Source organism: Stegostoma tigrinum, chromosome 39, assembly GCF_030684315.1.
Source record: "Stegostoma tigrinum isolate sSteTig4 chromosome 39, sSteTig4.hap1, whole genome shotgun sequence".
NCBI lineage: Eukaryota > Metazoa > Chordata > Chondrichthyes > Orectolobiformes > Stegostomatidae > Stegostoma > Stegostoma tigrinum.
In genome coordinates, this window is record NC_081392.1 from 10,142,880 (window position 1) to 10,163,026 (window position 20,147).

At 49.6% G+C, this 20,147-nt stretch overlaps 1 protein-coding gene across 2 annotated transcripts; it reads right to left on the bottom strand.

Moving 5' to 3' along the window:
• Positions 1-694: 694 nt before the first annotated feature.
• On the bottom strand, positions 695-16,579 carry LOC125447810 (guanine nucleotide-binding protein G(I)/G(S)/G(O) subunit gamma-8-like). Of its 2 annotated transcripts, none has more exons than XM_059640997.1 (3): positions 16,469-16,579; positions 3,983-4,092; positions 695-990 (listed from the first exon to the last, which is right to left on the bottom strand). In XM_059640997.1, exons 2-3 carry the CDS (start codon positions 4,064-4,066, stop codon positions 865-867), a joined length of 210 nt encoding a protein of 69 aa, XP_059496980.1. In that variant the 5' UTR covers positions 4,067-4,092; positions 16,469-16,579; the 3' UTR covers positions 695-864. The 2 variants fall into 2 exon arrangements, with proteins under 2 accessions (XP_059496980.1, XP_048378514.1); XM_048522557.2 differs by having other exon boundaries at positions 16,473-16,552.
• Positions 16,580-20,147: the final 3,568 nt, after the last annotated feature.

The following is a 20,147-nucleotide window of genomic DNA, read 5'->3' on the forward strand; positions in this document are numbered from 1 at the left end:
GGCTATTCGGCCCTTCGAGCCTACACCACCATTCATTAGGATCATGGCTGACCATGCAATCCCAGTGTCCCATTCCTGCTTTCTCTCCATACTCCTTCATCCCTTTAGCCGCAAGGGCCACGTCCAACCCCCTCCTGAATATATCTAACAAGTTGGCCCCAATAGCTTCCTGTGGGAGAGAATTCTACCCGTTCTCAGCTCACTGAGCGAAGAAATTCTTCCTCATCTCAGAACCTGCGACTGTGACTAGTTCTGGGCTTCCTCAACATCAGAGACTTTCCTGTTGCATCCAACCTGTCCAGTCCCATCAGGAATTTATATGTTTCTTCATTCTTCTACTTTCCATTGAGTACAAGCCAACTTTCAATCCAGGTTTGTGCTAGAATGTTAGATATGCCCCATGCTGCCCTCTCCAATAGATCCGTGTTAACCTGCATCTGTTTTCTTTCTCTGTAAGATGCCCAATGCAGGCTCAGAGTCTAGGCCCGAAACGTCAGCTTTTGTGCTCCTGAGATGCTGCTTGGCCTGCTGTGTTCATCCAGCTCCACACTTTGTTATCGCAGGGTCAGAATGGCCACCTTTTGGAGTTTAACAATGCCTTGACAGACTAATTTCTTCTGTCACACTAAACCAGAATGCATTAAGTCTACCTACTCAAGCAGAGTTAGTCCTAGTGCACAAAGAGGGGGACAAATTATTTAATTTTTCAATCATGTTTTAATCGCACTTGATTGCAGAATTCCTCTCTTGCTATAAATGTGTAGTGATGCTCTGCTTCTCAACGTCCCCAAACCAAGCCCCTTGCAAATCCAACGGTGCACTCTGCAATTCTGTCATGGCGAGGGGTTGATAGGTGAGGCTGTTCTAGAGGATGGCACACATGCCCTTGTCCCGGAAGGGGTTGTTGGCGTTCGGAACAGGAGTTACGAGGGGATCCTCCTTGGCATGTTCCTCGCAATACGCCAGGAGTTCAGCTGCAGCCTTGGAGACCTGGGGAGAGAGAGAGAGAGAGAGGAAGAGAGAGAGAGAGGGAGAAAGAGAACAAGAGAAAGAGAGAGCGAAAGAGAAAGAGAGGACAAAAGAGTATGAGAGAAAGAGAGAGAGAGAGAGACAGAAAGAGAGAGAGAGAGAAAGAGAGAGAGAACGAAAGGAAGAGACAGCGAAAGAGAAAGAGAGGGAGTAAGAGAGAGAGAGAATGAGAGAAAGAGAGAGAGAAAGAGAAAGAGAAAGAGAAAGGAGAGATAGGTGTCACAAAATGGAGATGTGGAACCCTGGGACATCAAACCCAATAACATCTCACTGTCTCAAAGAGATATCTCTGCAGGAGGCCATTCAACCCATCTACTCCATTTTGGGATGGGCCAAGGTTTTACAGTGGGTCAGTGGTTAGCACTGCTCCCTCATAATGCTGGGAACCAGTTCGATTCCAGCCTCAGGCGAATGCCAGTGTGGGGTGTACACATTCTCCCCAAGTCTATGTGGGCACTCTGGTTTCTTCCCACAGTCCAAAGATGTGCAGTTTAGTTGGATTGGCCGTGCTACATTACCCATGATGTGCAGGCTAGGTGGGTGAGTCATGGGGAATGCAGGTTCACAGGGACGGATAACACCTGGGTAGGATGCTCTTCGGAGGGCTGGTGCGAACCTGTTGGGCCAAATGGCCTGCTCCCACATTCGCAGAATCATAGAATCCTTACAGCGTGGAAAGAGGCCCTAACTAGTCCACACTGACCCTCTGAGCATCCCACCCAGATCCATCCCCCTAATCTACACATCCCTAAACACAATGGGGCAACTTAGCCTGGCCAATCCATCCTAACCTGCACATTTTTGGGCTGTGGGAGGAAACCGGATCGCCCAGAGGAAACCACACAGACACGGGGAGAATATGCAAACTCCGCACAGACAGTCGCCCAAGGCTGGAATCGAACCCGGGTCACTGGCGCTGTGAGGCTGCAGTGCAGTCTAAGATTCAGGAGGTGGGGGATAGGTATCACCATGAAGAAGATGCTATTGAAGAGACTACAAATTCAGCTCAGCATTGAGTGACATGCACGCTCAACAGGGTAAGATGGAAGTGAATAGTGGTCTTGGTGCCAATCCCTTGTTTAAGAGAGAGAAGTGATTGATCGTGGTTTAACCTGAGGGTGACAATGCCCGAGGCAAGGGGAGAGAGTGAGGAGGAGAGTCTTTCATGGCAAACCCAGCCAGTGTGAGAGCTGAACCCAAACTGTTGGCCTCCCTTTATGTCCTAATAGGGCAGTACAGCCAACTGAGCTAACTACCCTCTGGGATAAGCTTTGGAAAACTAGTCATTCAGCATCATCTTGATACTGTGTCCCAAGAATGTGTTTGGATTTGATGACCGACAGGTAAACTGGCTTAGTATCACCAAGTTGCGAGCAGTGACGCGAGAGGTAGCGCTAGGAATCTAGGAGCAAGTAGCGGCCATTCAGCCCCTCAAGTGCCTTCGGCTGTTCGACTCAATTCTGACTGATCTGTGTCCCAGCCCCATTTGATTCCCTAACGCTCCTCCTAAACAAAGTCAGAATCAAAAGCCTAACTCTTGTTTCTCTCCCTCGGTAGAAGTGGTTAGGCCTCCTGAGATTCTCTGGGCATTGTTGTTTTTGGTTCAGATTTTTAGCATCCATGAGTATTTTGTCAAAAAAAACTATGCGGTTGGCCGTGAAATCCCTTGTTGCAAATTTGAGATTTCCGCAGCCACCTCACGTGAGGAAGTGTTTCCAAAATTCTGGAAGAATTTGGCCTTGAGGGCCTGAGTTCACATTTTTTGAGCCTTCGCAGTTATCTCAATTGACCTGTTTTGGACATTCTACAACACATCTTCTTGGGGGAGGGTTGGGGGGATTGTGGGGTGCAGGGTGAACCCAGACCTCCTGGCCTAGAGATAAGGGCACTACCTCTGTGCCACCAGGGCCCTCAATTAAGTGGCTCACTTTTCAGAATCAACCTCGTCGCTGCAGGTCTGGAGCCATGACCAGGTGTAGGCCCGACCAGGTAAGATCAGCAGAATTCCATCCCCTGGTGACTGGACCAGGTGAGAATTTACCACAAAATTGACGATATTCCTGTGGCCAAACTTGGCTGGACGAGATTTCGATTGTAGATTTCTAATGAATGACTTAAATTCCACACAGGCCCTGTCAAGATGCGAACATCTGGCTAGGCCTCATGGGATCTTCCCACAACCACCCAACCCCTCATCCATCCCTCCGCCCTGCCCTATCCCCAGGGCCATCCTGGAGGTGAGTGGGTTTGACAGCTTAGGAAATCGCGTTGGCAGGGATGTGAGGTTCCGGTTGGGGGGAGGAGAAAGGTGGGCTCCAATCATGGGAGGGAGTGAGAGGGGACTTCAGGACAAGACAGAAGTGAGGGGACCGAGGGGGCAGGAGTGGGTGAGGGCACGCAGCAAGCGCGGTCTGCATTTACACAGCGCCCTTCGACATTGGCACATTGTCGGGTTACCTCACCAGGGCTAGAGGCTGAGGAGATGGGAATGTGGTGGCGCGGGAGGTTGCAGAGGGTAGGGAGGTGAGAGCGACTCAAACATGAAAGGAGGAGAGAGGGGCTTCAAGAAACAGGAAGTTATTGGGAAATAGGTCTGGAGTTTGGAGACTGAATGGGTGAAGATCCAGTGATCGTTGTTGGGTGAGAGAATTGAGTCAGTTGCGGGCAGGTGCCACAGGAAAGTAAGTAGGAAGACAGTGCAGATCAATGGTGAGGCCCCTGTGAGGCTAGAGGAGGCAATAGATAAAGGGCCAAGGAGTGAGGCCTTTTCCCATTAAGGATTGGAATGAGGTATCCCAATGGAGCAAGAGTTGGCCAATGGGCACTGGCTGGTACGAGGACCTCGGAGTTTGAGGGCAGGCCAGCAGTTGCCCTACATCCTGGTGGGTACCTGGCGCTGGGATTGCGGAGATTCCTGATTCCCAGGCTCTCCCCGGGTGAACACACGCCTCACCTGCATCCTGTCGATGTGGACCTCCAGCTTCAGCTGCTCCACGGCCATCCTGGCCTCTGCGATCTTAGCCGTCTGATTGGGCATCTCCTCTCGCTCGGGTCACGACCCCTCTACCTGGAAAACAGAGAAACCAGAGAAAAAGACGTGGCCCGTGGAGAGAGAGAAAGAAGGCAGTGCATTTGTATGGCGCCATTCGTCAGCTTGGCTTACACAAAATCCCCTCTACGGGCGAATGAGGTAGACTTCCATAGTGCCATTATGACAAGAGAAATATAGTACCCACATCATGCCCACTTGATTGGCACCTTAGCTGGGTCTTAACAAATGGATACAGCAGATAGGAATCTCGACACCATCCACTACACAGCAGCCTGCCTTATTGACCATAGTAAATAGGAACAGGTGCAGGCCATTCAGCCCCTCGAGCCAAGTGAGACATCAGCCATCCTTGCCCACCACCGACGCTCAGTAGCAGCAGTGTGTACCATCTACAAGATGCCCTGCAGAAATTCACCAAAGATCCTCAGACAGCACCTTCCAAACCCACGACCACTTCCATCTAGAAGGACAAGGGCAACAGATACTTGGGAACACCACCCTCCTGCACGTTCCCCTCCGAGCCACTCCTCATCCTGACTTGTTGTTGTTCCTTCACGTCACTGGGTCAAAATCCTGGAACTCCCTTCCTCGCTCGTCCAATCTTCCCTGGAAAATGTGGTAATGCTTTCAGCGCCCCAATACCCCAACCTCCACCGCAGTGAGTCATCTAGCCCCAAGAACATGGATGAAGTGTGCGCTGATAGGGATAACCATCTTCAACAGGTCCAAGAGAGGTCAAGGGCCGAGAGGGGAAGGATGATGCAACAGCCTACCCCCTCACCCCCCGCCACAGCTGGGAGTGTATGGATCTGACAGTGAACAGTGCACCACAGCAGGAACCAGCCCTCCAGAACTGGAGGAAGTCACGCTCAGTGTTGAGGGACTACTATGGAAAAGGGGACCCCCGGTCTCTGAATGTCAGCTCTCCAAATAACAGCATGCAGTGTTTGAAGGATGCAATGTTTTTGGCGTCTGCATGTGCGAGAGTTTACATAGGTGTATGTGTGTGTGTGTGTCTGTGCGTGTGCGTGTGTGTGTGTTTGTGTGTGTGTGTGTGTCTGTGTGCGTGTGTGTGTGTGTCTGTGTGCGTGTGTGTGTGTGTGTGTGTGCGTGTGTGTGCGTGTGTCTGTATGTGCGTGTGTGTGTGCGTATGTGTGTGCGTGTGTGTGTGTGTGCGTATGTGTGTGCGTGTGTGTGTGTGGTGTGATTGTGTATGAGTGTGTGCATGTGTGTGTGTGTGCGTGTGTGTGCATGTGTGTGTGTGTGTGTGCGCGCGTGTGTGTGTGTGGTGTGATTGTGTATGAGTGTGTGTGTGGGGTGTGATTGTGTATGAGTGTGTGCGTATGTGTGTGTGTGTGTGTGTTTGTGTGTGTGTGTATGTGCACGTGTGTGTATGCTTATGTGTGTGAGAGTGTGTGTGTATGTGGTGTGTGTGTGTGTTTGCGTGTGGGTGTACACGTGTGTGTGTGTGTGTGTGTGTGTGTGTGTGTGTGTCTGGCTGTGTGTTTGGGTCTGCGTGGGTGAGAGAGAGAGAATGTGTGCGTGTGTGTCTGTGTCTCTGTATGTGTGTGTGTGTGTGTGTGTGTGCGCGCGCGTGTGTGCGTGTCTGAGAGTGTGTCTCTGTGGGAGGGGGTGTCAGGGTGTATGTGCACGGGGTTTGGAGGGTGGGGTGGCAGAAGGGTGGGGTGAGGCCAGAATTAGACCAGACAAGGGAACTGAGGGGCTGAATGGCCTTGTTCTTTCTCAGTCAGAGCCTGGTGCTCCAAGCGGAAGGATTGACCTTAAATACCATGTACCCTGCTTCGTCAGCTCCTCCTTAACCCGCCTCCTTGCTGAAAGCTTGGGCACAGTGTGAGCCAAGACAGGGAGTTCAGCTGGCATTGCAGCATGCAATGTGTGGCATGGAGAGCATCGGCCCCTCTCTGGAGTGGGACTCGCACCCCTGCCTCTGCAATGTGGGGAGAGAGGGGCAAGAGAGGCAAAGGGGCTGATATAAGCATCCGCAGGGTCAGAGTGCTTCGAGTAGCCTCGTTAAATAAACACACCAAAGCAGAACTCGACCTGTCAGCCTGGCTACTGAAGGTGATTATCCTGTCCCGAGCAGGCTCACAAACTGTTATTAATCACAGAGTAACATCTCCCGACGAACTCAGCCCACTACCCGTGTTTAATGGGGAGATAATGGTAGAATCATTGAATCCCTACAGTGTGGAAACAGGCCCTTCAGCCCAACAAATCCAAACAGAACCTCAGAACATCCCACCCAGACCCAACCCCCTATAACCCACCTAATCTACACACCCCTGAACACTCTGGGCGATTTAACATGGCCAATCCACCCTGACTCGCACATCTTTGGACTGTGGGAGGATGTAGAGTGAAACTGCACAAAGCACAGCTGATGGTGGGCAGCAATAGTGCACAGGAAGAGTTCAGATTGGAGACTATCTATCCACCACCCCTCCCCTAACTGCCCCACTCCCTCTCTTCCCCTCACCCACACCCTCTCACATCACTACTGCCCTTACTCCCATTCCCATTCACTGTCTTCCCACCCATCTCTATCTCTTCCCTCACCTCCCCCTCTCCCACCTCCCTGTCCCTCACCACCCCCTCACCTCCCTTCCCTCGCCTTCCCCTTTCCCACCTTCATGTCCCTCACCACCCCCTGACCTCCCCTTCCCTCACCTCTTCCTCTCCCACCTTCCTGTCCCTCACCACCCCCTCACCTCCCCTTCCCTCACTGCCCCCTCTTCCACCTCCCTGTCCCTGATCTCCCACTCACCTCTTCTTCCCTCACCTCCCCATCCCTAACCAACCCTCACCTCCCTGTCCCTCACCTCCCCTTCCCTCACCTCCCGTCCCTCACCCCCCTCACTCTGAGCTCCTCTTTAGCCTCCCACGCCCTCATCTAAAACTCCCTTTACCTCCTCTCCTCCACCCTGCCGACTCCCTCTGCTCCATCTCACTGAAGCCCCTATTGTTCCATTCTGATTCTCATCTGTCCCTCACCTTCCGATCCATCCCTCTCCTGGGCCTCTATTAATCTATATCCTCCTCAATCTTTGATTAGAATTCACACTCTAACTCACTCCCAGGCATCTGTCATTCTGTATACAAACACCTCAACCCCCTTGAATAGATTCCAGACTGTAATTCCCTTCTGATTTCTGTTCTTCAACATATAACTCCCCTGGGCACCTTGACCAAATTCCAGTCAGAAGCTCACGCCCAAGTATCTGTTAGTTTATATATAAACCTTCCTGAACGCCTTGATTAGATTCCAGTCTGTAACTCACTCCTGGTAAACTGTTACTGTAGATGTAAACCAGCCTAACCCCATCAATTGGACTCCGGTGTGTAACTTACTCCTGGGTATCTGTTGGTCTATATGTAAACCCTCCGAACCCCTTGATTAGATTCCAGTCTATAACTCACTACCTGCTATCTGTAATTCTATATATTAACCTCCCCAACCATTCCTTAAATTACAGTCTGTAACTTACTCCTGGCTATCTGTTATTGATTAAATAAACCCTCTGAACACATCCATCTGATTCTGGTCTATAACTCGCTCCTGGCTACTCATTATTCCATGTGCAAACCAATGCCTCTGAACCCCTTGATTAGATTCAAGCCTGGAACTCACTCCCAGGTATTTGTCATTCTATATATAAACCACCCCTTGATTATATTCTAGTCTGTAACTCATTCCCAGTTATCTGTTATTCTGTATATAAACCACCCCAAACTCCTCAATTAGCTTACAGCCTATAACTCACTCCTGGCTATCTTTATTTTAGATATAAACGACCCTGAACCCCACAATAAGATTTCAATCTGTAACGCACTCCAGGGCATGTGTTATTCTGTTTAAATCCCCTAACCCCTCGATTAGATTTCAGTCTGTAACACAGTCCTGGGTACCTGTTATTCTATATATAAACCCCCTGAAACCTTCAATTTGGTTCCGGTCCATAACTCCCTCCCAAGTATCTGTTATTCCATACAAAAACCATCCCGAGCCGCTCGATTAGATTCCGGTCTGTAATTCTGTCCCAAGTATCTGTCATTCTATATATAAACCACCAAAGCCTTCGATTCCATTCCAGTCCATAACACCCTCCGGGTATCTCACATTTTGTATTTCAACCCTCCAAATCCCTCAATTCAATTCCAGACTGTGACTCCCTCCTGGGTATCAGTTATTTTGCATATAAACCCCCCCCACAACCTGTCGATCAGATTCCATTTTGTAACTCCCTCCCAGGTATCAGTTATTTTGTAGAAAACACCCACAGCCTGTTGATCAGATTCCAGTCTGTAACTCCCTCATGGGTATCTGTTATTCTATACATAAACGCCCCACAGCCTGTCGATCAGATTCTAGTCTGTAACTCCCTCCCGGGTATCTGTTATTCTGTATATAAACCCCCCCAACAGCCTGTCGATCAGACTCTATTCTGTAGCTCCCTCCCGGGTGTCTGTTATTTTGTAGAAAACCCCCCCCACAGCCTGTTGATCAGACTCCATTCTGTAACTCCCTCTCGGGTATCTGTTATTCTGTATATAAACACCCCGAAACCCCTTGATCAGATTCCATTCTGTAACTCCCTCCCGGGTATCTGGCATTCTATACATAAACACCCCCACAGCCTGTCGATCAGATTCTAGTCTGTAACTCCCTCGCCGGTATATGTTATTTTGTATATAAACCCCCCACAGCCTCTCCATCAGATTGCATTCTGTAACTCCCTCACCGGTATACGTTATTTTGTATATAAACCTCCCACAGCCTCTCCATCAGATTCCAGTCCGTAACTCCCTCCGGGGTATCTGTTATTTTGTATATAAACCCCCCACAGCCTGTCGATCAGATTCCATTCTGTAACTCCCTCCGGGGTATCTGTTATTCTATATAGAAATTCCCCCACAACCTGTCGATCAGATTCCAGTCTGTAACTCCCTCCCGGGTATCGTTATTTTGTATATAAACCCCCCCTACACCCTGTCGATCATATTCCATTCTGTAACTCCCTCCCGGGTATCATTATTTTGTATATAAGCCCCCCCACACCCTGTCGATCAGATTCCAGTCTGTAACTCCCTCCCGGGTGTCGTTATTTTGTATATAAACCCCCCCACAACCTGTCGATCAGATTCCAGTCTGTAACTCCCTCCCGGGTATCTGTTATTCTGTATATAAACCCCCCCAACAGCCTGTCGATCAGACTCTATTCTGTAGCTCCCTCCCGGGTGTCTGTTATTTTGTAGAAAACCCCCCCCCACAGCCTGTTGATCAGACTCCATTCTGTAACTCCCTCTCGGGTATCTGTTATTCTGTATATAAACACCCCGAAACCCCTTGATCAGATTCCATTCTGTAACTCCCTCCCGGGTATCTGGCATTCTATACATAAACACCCCCACAGCCTGTCGATCAGATTCTAGTCTGTAACTCCCTCGCCGGTATATGTTATTTTGTATATAAACCCCCCACAGCCTCTCCATCAGATTGCATTCTGTAACTCCCTCACCGGTATATGTTATTTTGTATATAAACCTCCCACAGCCTCTCCATCAGATTCCAGTCCGTAACTCCCTCCGGGGTATCTGTTATTTTGTATATAAACCCCCCACAGCCTGTCGATCAGATTCCATTCTGTAACTCCCTCCGGGGTATCTGTTATTCTATATAGAAATTCCCCCACAACCTGTCGATCAGATTCCAGTCTGTAACTCCCTCCCGGGTATCGTTATTTTGTATATAAACCCCCCCTACACCCTGTCGATCATATTCCATTCTGTAACTCCCTCCCGGGTATCATTATTTTGTATATAAGCCCCCCCACACCCTGTCGATCAGATTCCAGTCTGTAACTCCCTCCCGGGTGTCGTTATTTTGTATATAAACCCCCCCACACCCTGTCGATCAGATTCCAGTCTGTAACTCCCTCCCGGGTATCTGTTATTTTGTATATAAACCCCCCCACACCCTGTCGATCAGACTCCAGTCTGTAACTCCCTCCCGGGTATCGTTATTTTGTATATAAACCCCCCCACACCCTGTCGATCAGATTCCAGTCTGTAACTCCCTCCCGGGTATCGTTATTTTGTATATAAACCCCCCCACAGCCTGTCGATCAGACTCCAGTCTGTAACTCCCTCCCGGGGTATCTGTTATTTTGTATATAAACACCCCCACACCCTGTCGATCAGATTCCAGTCTGTAACTCCCTCCTGGGTATCGTTATTTTGTATATAAACCCCCCCACACCCTGTCGATCAGATTCCAGTCTGTAACTCCCTCCCGGGTATCTGTTATTCTGTATATAAACCCCCCCAACAGCCTGTCGATCAGATTCCAGTCTGTAACTCCCTCCCGGGTATCGTTATTTTGTATATAAACCCCCCCACACCCTGTCGATCAGATTCCATTCTGTAACTCCCTCCCGGGTATCGTTATTTTGTATATAAACCCCCCACACCCCCTCGATCAGACTCCAGTCTGTAACTCCCTCCCGGGTATCGTTATTTTGTATATAAACCCCCCCACACCCTGTCGATCAGATTCCAGTCTGTAACTCCCTCCCGGGTATCGTTATTTTGTATATAAACCCCCCACACCCTGTCGATCAGATTCCAGTCTGTAACTCCCTCCCGGGTATCGTTATCTTGTATATAAACCCCCCCACACCCTGTCGATCAGATTCCAGTCTGTAACTCCCTCCCGGGTATCGTTATTTTGTATATAAACCCCCTCACAGCCTGTCGATCAGATTCCAGTCTGTAACTCCCTCCCGGGTATCGTTATTTTGTATATAAACCCCCCCACAGCCTGTCGATCAGACTCCAGTCTGTAACTCCCTCCCGGGTATCGTTATTTTGTATATAAACCCCCCCACAGCCTGTCGATCAGACTCCAGTCTGTAACTCCCTCCCGGGTATCGTTATTTTGTATATAAACCCCCCCACACCCTGTCGATCAGATTCCAGTCTGTAACTCCCTCCCGGGTATCTGTTATTTTGCATATAAACCCCCCCACACCCTGTCGATCAGATTCCAGTCTGTAACTCCCTCCCGGGTATCGTTATTTTGTATATAAACCCCCCCACACCCTGTCGATCAGATTCCAGTCTGTAACTCCCTCCCGGGTATCTGTTATTTTGTATATAAACCCCCCCACACCCCCTTGATCAGACTCCATTCTGTAACTCCCTCCCGGGTATCTGTTATTTTGTATATAAACCCCCCCGCACCCACTCGATCAGACTCCAGCCTGTAACTCCCTCCCGGGGTACCTGCTGTAGTGGGATAGACCTTCCCCTGTCACAGATTATGAGATTGTGGTGAGACTGAGCAGAGTTTTGACTCCCTCCCCATTCCCTCAAGTTGTGAGCAGAACCTTGTGGGTCTCAGAGGGGCCTGGCATTTGTTCATGACACTTGTTTTCAGTTGGCAGCAGCTGGTGCTTGGCAGATAATAAATAGACAGGTACAAGCACGTCAAGAGGCCATTACCATTTCAGACCTTGTGTTATTGAAGTGTAATGTTTACGCTCGCCTTATCCTGATCTGTCCTTAAAGGGTCTGGAAATAGCCAAACCCTTGAGTCTCCCTACTCTGCTGCAGAAAGCTCGCGCATTGAGACCCAAACACTGCATGTTTTCAAAAGTATAGTTCAACTTGGGCAAAAAGGAAAAGCAGGAACAGGGTTCTGAGTTGGACAATCAGCCGTGATCGTACGTGAATGGTAGATTAGGCTTGAAGGGCCGAGTGGCCTGCTCCTGCTCTGATTTTCCATCGCCTCGCTCTTCCTACGCCACAGCTGGCCCATTGCAGAGAGGGGTTAACTAAGCAAAGTGTTTCTCTTTTCATATTAGTCGCAGTTGAAAAGCTGAGGCAGATTAAGAGTGTTACAAGTCCCTGAGCAGGGCTACCCCACCCCCACCCCACCACCTTAATTAAACCTTCTCCACATCTGCCAGCTCTCAGGAGCTAACTCATGTTAGATGCATCGAGCGTTCCGCTAATGAGGTCCCCCCCACGGTGGTCTGCACACAGCCCAAGGCGAGGGTCAGGGAGTGGGAAATGTCATCTTTGAACATAGGCCCAGCGTCCAGCTGGCCAGGCTCTGAGGTGGCGGGTTGAGGGGGGTGGGGGCGGTGGGGGGGAGGTAAAGGCTGGCTCCGGTGGAGGTTTACATTGTGCACGTTTGCATTTCAAATTTGCCTCAGGGAATTCACCGCAGTGTGATCTTCCTTTGCCATTGCCTCCCCCCCACCCCCCCCAACCCCCTCAAATCCCGCTGCCACTTGCACTTTGGAAGAAAGCCAGGCACCTCCCCAATTGGAGATAACAAAGTATGGAGCTGGATGAACACAACAGGCCAAGCAGCATCTTAGGAGCCCAAAAGCTGACGTTTTGGGCCTAGACCCTTCATCAGAAAAGGGGACGACTCTGGCCATTGGCCCAGGCCCCACTGGAATGGAGTGAATCACTATTCGAGCCTTATTCCCCCGTTTGATAAAAGTCTAGAGGGATATGGGCCTAATGCAGGCAAATGGGGCTGGTTTAGCTTGTCAGGAGATGACGGCCTATTATCACCGGCCTGTTAATCCAGACACCCCAGGTGATGTTCCAGGAACCTGGGTTCAAATCCCACCATGGAATTCGAAATCAGTAAAATCCTGGAATTAAGAGCCGAATGATGGCTGTCACCAATTGCCAGGAAAATCCCATCCGTCCTATGGTTTAGAGGGATACGGGCCAAATGCTGGCTAACGGGACTAGATTAATTTAGGGAAGGAAACTGCCATTCTTACCTGGTCAGGCCTACACGTGACCCCAGGCCCACAACGATGTTGTTGACTCTTAACTGCCCTCTGGGCAATTAGGGGCGGGCTATAAATGCTGGGCCTGGCCAGCAACACCCTCATCCTGTGAATGAATCTAAAAACCCTAGTTGGCATGGACATGCTGGGCCAAAGGGCCTGTTTCCATGCTGGATGACTCGAAGAACATGGCCAGCTACACCAAACCTTCTGCACTGTTGGTGGGAGAACAGCCTCATTGTTGCCAGGGAGGATCAGGCTTGGGGTATCGTAGAATCCCTACAGTGTGAAAGCAGGCCCTTCGGCCCAACAAGTCCACACCAACCTGCAGAGCACCCACCCAAACCCATCCCTGTATAACCCACGTAATCTAGACATCCCTGCACACTATGGGGGCATTTTAGCACGGCCAATCCACCCGAACCTGCACATCTTTGGACTGTGGGAGGAAATCGGAGCACCCGGAGAAAACTCACACAGACAGTCGCCCGAGGGTGGAATCGAACCCGGGTCCCTGGCGCTGTGAGGCAGCAGTGCTAGCCACTGAGCCGCCCCATCGCCAGTAATGGTGACTGGGCTGGCAATCCAGGCTTATATTTCTGGAGGGTCACTTCACTTCTGGAGGGAAATCTGCCATCCTTAGCCAGTCTGGCCTACGTATGATTCCAGGTCCACAGTGATGGCTTTGTTTGTTAACTGGGCAATGAAGGACGGGCTGTCCATCACCCATCTCCTATGAACAATCTGTGTGCGTGCTCTCTTCATCAACTCATTATCCTCCTCATTCATCAGACCAGGTTAAGAATGCATTTTGAGGTCTAGCTCCCACTACATTCTGGAGGAGAGCTGAAAGTCTGAGATCTCTCCATGCTATTTTTAAGAAGATGTTGGCGTCTGGGGGGGGGGTGGAATCTCTGCCCCTGAGTCCTGGCCAACATTTATCTTTCTGCCTGGTTACCTAACTCAATGTTGGTTTGTGATAGAAGGGTTTAATCGCTGCACTGGGTGAGACCACCATGAAGGATTAGGATTTCCGATGCCGCGTTAGATTCCAGTCTCCCTGCTAGAGGAAGGATGTTGTGAAACCTGGCAAGATTTACAAGGATTTTTCCAGGGTTGGAGGGTCTGAGCTACAGGGAGAGGCTGGCATGGGCTCGCGGTATTTTCTCTAAAGAATTGGAGGCTTACAGAGGTTTATGAAATCGTGAGGGGCATGGAGATGGTGAATAGTAAAGATCTTTTCCCCAAGGTAGGGGAGTCCAAAACTAGCAGGTGAAGGTTTAGGGTGAGAGGGGAAAGGTTGAAAAGGGACCTAAGGGGCAACCTTTTCACACAGAGGGTGGTGCGTGTATGGAATGAGCTGCCAGAGGAAGTGGTGGAGGCTGGTACAGTTACAACATTTAAAAGGCATCTGGATGGGGACATGAATGGGAAGGGTTTAGCGGGATATGGGCCGAATGCTGGCAAATGGGACTGGATTAGTTTAGGGCATCTGGTCGGCATGGACAAGTTGGACGGAAGGGCCTTGCTTCAGTGCTGTACATCTCCACGACGCTATGACTCTCCCTTTGCCTGAGGCATGGTGACCCTCAGATTAAACTCCCACCCACTCGCCTCTCCCTCTGATGAGAGAGCCGCCCCACGGTACCGTAGGAGAATTGGCAACTTCAGTGCGTGAATTGGCTACCACGGTTCCTGCATGCTGGCTCATCAGGCTGGGGTTTGGTCAGCTGTAAAAGCACTTTGGGGGAGGGGCAGTGTGGGGCACTACGGCATGGCAGCAGCAGGAGGGGAACCCAGCTGGTCACATCTTCAGCAGGGGAAAGGGAGAGAGAATGTCACTGACAGTCTGAGAGTTAACAGCTCATCTTCCTTGAGGAATGAAATGTTTGTACTCCAATGAGGAAGACTTTACCAGACCTCACCTTCTCCTCCATTTCCCACTGAGATCCCAGTGACTTCCTCTTGGCGTGCAGGGTCAATTTGTGTTTCTCCTTTTCTCCCGAGTTAGAGATACAAATTCACAAAGGGTCTGGGCAGAGCAGGGCAGGAGAAACCGTTCCCAGCAACATGATGAAAATATGTTGTTTTTTTCTGTGTGGAGTGGTTGGGATGTGAATGGTGATGCCTGAGTTGGCATTAACTCCATCGCAGCTCTTCAGAGAGTTTTGGATCGTTCTCTGAAGAGAAAGGCATTTTCTGGGCTGCAGGAGTTGCTCAATGGATGTGGGGTTGTGTGAGTATCTCAGACAGAGAGCTAGCTTTTGCACTGTGACTGTTCTGTGGTTTGGGTGCGATGTGGGGGTCCAGAAGTAGGTTAAAACTGGGAGGGATACTCCCTGTTAGAAAGGATCTACATTTGTACACCTGTACTCCCACACACACAGGCACACAGACACAGGACTCCACCCCTCACACACATTCAGAACACCTCCCTACACACACACAGACACACACAGACACACACAGACACACACACACACACACACACACACACACACACAAACATAGAACACCACCTCACAGACACACTCCCACATACGCAGAGCACCCTCCCGACACAGACACACACACACATTCACACACACACACAAACATAGAACACCACCTCACAGACACACTCCCACATACGCAGAACACCCTCCACACACAGACACAGACACACAGACACACACACCCAAACACATGCATTCCCACACATCAATACTCCTACACACACAGATCCATAGACACGCTCACTCTCTCACACATAGACTCACACACAAGGACCCACCCCCACACACACCCATAAACTCACACACACACACACACACACACACACAAACACACACACACAAACACACACACACCCACATACATACACAAACACACACACAAACACACACACACACACACACAAACACCCACATACACACACAAACACCCACATACATACACAAACACACACACACACACACACGCACTCACACACACACACACACACAAACACACACACACGCACTCACACACACACTCACATCCGTGCACACAAAGGCGCCCACATAACAAGACGTACACAGTTACGCACACTCGCGCACACACTTACAAGTACACGTATACACTGACTGATACATATCCAAATGCACACCACACTTTTACACACATGTCCATACAGGCACAGGGAACCACATGCTAAACTGCACACAGTTACACTCACACAGCTACAAACTCAGACAGACTGGATCCTCGCTGAACATCTAATCCACTGTGTCCATACTAGCTCTCTGTTTGAACAACTTACTCAGTCCCACTCCTCTGAGTTATCCCTGTAACCCAGAAACTGTCTTCAGATCGGATTTGCTCACACATGTAAATGTTTACAATACAAACCGTAAAAAATTCAGTCCCTCTCACCCACTTTAAAGAGACAGTTTGATAAAACACCACCTTCTCAGGTCACTCATTAGCCATAAGGCACAGGATCCTGACTGGGCACAGTCTGGGCTCTCAGCACTGCCTTTGGCTGTTTAACTAGCGAAAGACCCAGCTGGGAAGACGAGAGAGCAGATTGCACCTACCTGTTCAGAGGCAGTGTCAGTCCCCAAGTGCCTCCCGGTGGAACTGAAGAGCAGGCAGTGAGTTTGCGACAGAGTCAGGAGGAAGGTCTACAGGGAGTGAAACAGTCCCCTCCCATTGTTCAGTTCATCAGGTCATTCCCAGTAGGATACAGCTGTCACTCGGCCTGACACAGAAAAGCACTGTACTCACATTCAGAGGGCTCATTTGGATGAGAATATCGGAGATTTGGTCAGTATTGGTGGTATAGTGGACAATGAAAAAGGTTTTCTAGGGTTACAAAGAGATCTTGATCAGTTGGGTCAATGGGCAGAAGGATGGCAGATGGAGTTCAATTGGGATAAATGTGAGGTTTTGTATTTCCATCAAACAAACAAGGGCAGGACTATACAGCTAAAAGTAGGGCCTCAAGTAGTCATGGAGTCAGCATCACACAGCATGGAAACAGACCCTTCGGTCCATCCAGTCCATGCTGACCATAATCCCAAACTAAACTAGTTTCACCTGCCTGCTCCTGGTCCATATCCCTCTGAACCTTTCCTGTTCCTGTGCTTATCTAAATGTCTTTGAAATGTTGTAACTGAGCCCACATCCACCACTTCCTCTGGCAGCTCATTCCACACACAAACCACCCTCGTGCCTTTTTAAAATCTAATCTCCTCTCAACCTAAAAATGTAGCCCTAGCCCTGAAATCCCCCATAGTTATACCCCTAATCCCTCATGGTTTTTATAAATGTCTCGATAGATCTAGGGGTTTCAGGTACATAATTGTTTGTAACTTGTGTCACTAGTAGACAGGGTGGTTAAGAAGGCATTTAGCAAGCTTGTCTTCATTGGTCAGTCCTTTGAGTATAGGAATTGGGACATCATTCGGGGGTTGTATGGGACATTGGTGAGGGGTCTTCTGGAGTACTGTGATAACAAGGCATAGAGCTGGAGGAGCACAGCAGGCCAGGCAGCATCAGGGAAGGTTTCTTCAGAAGGCTCTCAGCACTGCCTTTGGCTGTTTAACTAGCGAAAGACCCAGCTGCGAAGACGAGAGAGCAGATTGCACCTACCTGTTCAGAGGCAGTGTCAGTCCCCAAGTGCCTCCCGGTGGAACTGAAGAGCAGGCAGTGAGTTTGCGACAGAGTCAGGAGGAAGGTCTACAGGGAGTGAAACAGTCTCCTCCCATCATTCAGTTCATCAGGTCATTCCCGGTAGGATACAGCTGTCACTCGGCCTGACACAGAAATGCACTGTGCTCACATTCAGAGGGCTCATTTGGACCAGGAGCAGGCAGGTGGGACTAGTTTAGTTTGGGATTATGGTCAGCATGGACTGGATGGACCAAAGGGTCTGTTTCCATGCTGTGTGATGCTGACTCTATGACTACTTGAGGCCCTACTTTTAGCTGTATAGTCCTGCCCTTGTTTGTTTGATGGAAATACAAATCCTCGCATTTAACCCAATTGAACTCCATCTGCCATCCTTCTGCCCATTGACCCAACTGATCAAGATCTCTTTGTAACCCTAGATAACCAGAAGATTTCTGAAGAAAGGTCCAGACCTGAAACATCCACTTTCCTGCTCCTCTGATGCTACCTGGCCTGCTGTGTTCCTCCAACTCCACACTGTGTTATCTCAGACTCCAGCATCGACAGTTCCTACTGTCTCTGCTGGAATACTGTGTCCTGTTCTGGTCGCCCAGTTATAGGGAGGATATTACTGACCTGGAGAGGGTTCAGAAAAGGTTTACCAGGATGTTGCTGGGACTGAAAGGTTAAGTTACTGAACTGAAAATGGTTCAAGAAAAGATTTACAAGGACATTACCAAGAATGAAAGGTTCATATTATGAGGAGAAGCTGGGATGTTTTTTCCCACTGGAGTGCAAGAGTTTGGGGGGTGACCTTATGGAGTTTATAAAATCATGAGGGATATCATAAGGTGAATGGCAAGTGTTTTTTCTTAACCTAGAGTGAGGGATTCAAAACTAGGGGGCACATTTTTAAGGTAGAAGAGAAATATTTTTAAAATGACGTGAGGGGCAACTTTTTTAAACAGAGAATAGTTCATGTGTGGAATGATCTTCCAGAGGAAGCGGTAGATGCAGATGCATGGATAGGGTGAACAGCCAAGGTCTTTTCCCCCAGGGTGGGGGAGACCAAAATTAGAGAGGCATAGGTTTAAGGTGAGAGGGAAAAGATTTAAAAGGGACCTGAGGGGCAACTTTTTCACACAGAGGGTGGTACGAACTGCCAGAGGAAGTGGTGCAGCTTGGAACAATTACAACATATAAAAGGCATTTAAAAGGGTGTTTGGTTAGGAAATTTTTAAAGAGATATGGGCCAAATGCAGGCAAACGGGATTAGGTTAGTTTGGGAAACTTCGTCAGTATGGACAAGTCGGGTCGAAGGGTCTGTTTCCATGCTGTGTGACGCTGTGACAGAAAGCTCGATTTTCTTTAAATTTGCTGCAGGACAACAGCATGAAATCCTGTGAAGAATTGTGCGTTCTGAGGCTGCCTTGTGAAATTGCTCCATTTCCACCTGAATCAGTCTGGGTTTGGCATGGCCAGGCTGTTTACTGTGTGATTCACTGAGCTGGGTGCTATTTACATCACCTGCCGGATGAGGGCGGTGTTGACTGGTGGATCGCCAGAGAAATGCGATGATCATTCAGTGGGATCACACTGGCACCAGGACTGGGGAACAGACAGGGGTTCGATGTGCCCACTATCAATCAGTCCAACACTACCTCGATTTTCAAAACTCTCATTGTTGTTTGCAAATCCATCCCCTGCCTCAATTCCTCCCCACCTCTGTGGCCTGACAACTCACTGTAAACTCTGCATTCCCTTAAATACAGCCTCATGACTTGAATTATTCCACATAGATGACTGAATGCTCACCAGCCTGGGCCCCAAGCTATGGAACTCCCCTCGCCAAACCTCTCTCTCTCTCTGTCGGCCCCGTCTGCTCTTTCCTTGAAAACAGACCGTTTCTGGCCACGAATCTGAGGATCTCCACATGCCGGAAGCTCGTTTTATTCAATTCTCCGGCGCATTATACAAGCATTTTATAACATTGTTGTTCAAAATGATATCTTCCAACGATTCTATATCGTGAAATAAAGCCAAATGAGGCGATGGCCCAGTGGAAATACCACTGGAGTTAATGAGCACAGAAAACAGGCCCTTCAGCCCACTTGTCCAGGCTGATCAGTTTTCCCAAACTGAGATAGTACCACTTGACTGTGTTTGGCCTGGATTCTGCCACTTTCCAATCCAGGTTTGATTTATTTAGTGTCATGCGTATTTTTCAGTCTTTCGTGGAATCGCAACAAATTGGAAACAGGCCCTTCAGCCCAACAAGTCAACACCGACCCTCAGAGCATCCCACCAGGACCCATTCTCCTAACCTGCACATCCCTGGGCACCATAGCGTGGCCAATCCACCTTAACCTGCACATCCCTGGGCACCATAGCGTGGCCAATCCACCCGAACATGCATACCACCCTCACCCCCACTACCACCCTCACCTCCACTGCCTCCCTCACCTCCACTACCTCACTCACCTCCACTACCTCACTCACCTCCACTACCACCCTCACCCCCACTACCACCCTCTCCACCACAGCCACCCTCACCCCCACTGCCACTCTCGCCCCCACCGCCACCCTCACCTCCACTACCT

Excerpts from the sequence above, each read along its gene's own strand:
- LOC125447810 (XM_059640997.1), bottom strand. The coding sequence starts at position 4,066 with ATGCCCAATCAGACGGCTAAGATCGCAGAGGCCAGGATGGCCGTGGAG. Across the intron at positions 991-3,982 it reads TCCACATCGACAGGATGCAG|GTCTCCAAGGCTGCAGCTGA; the intron begins GTGAGGCGTGTG and ends CTCTCTCCCCAG.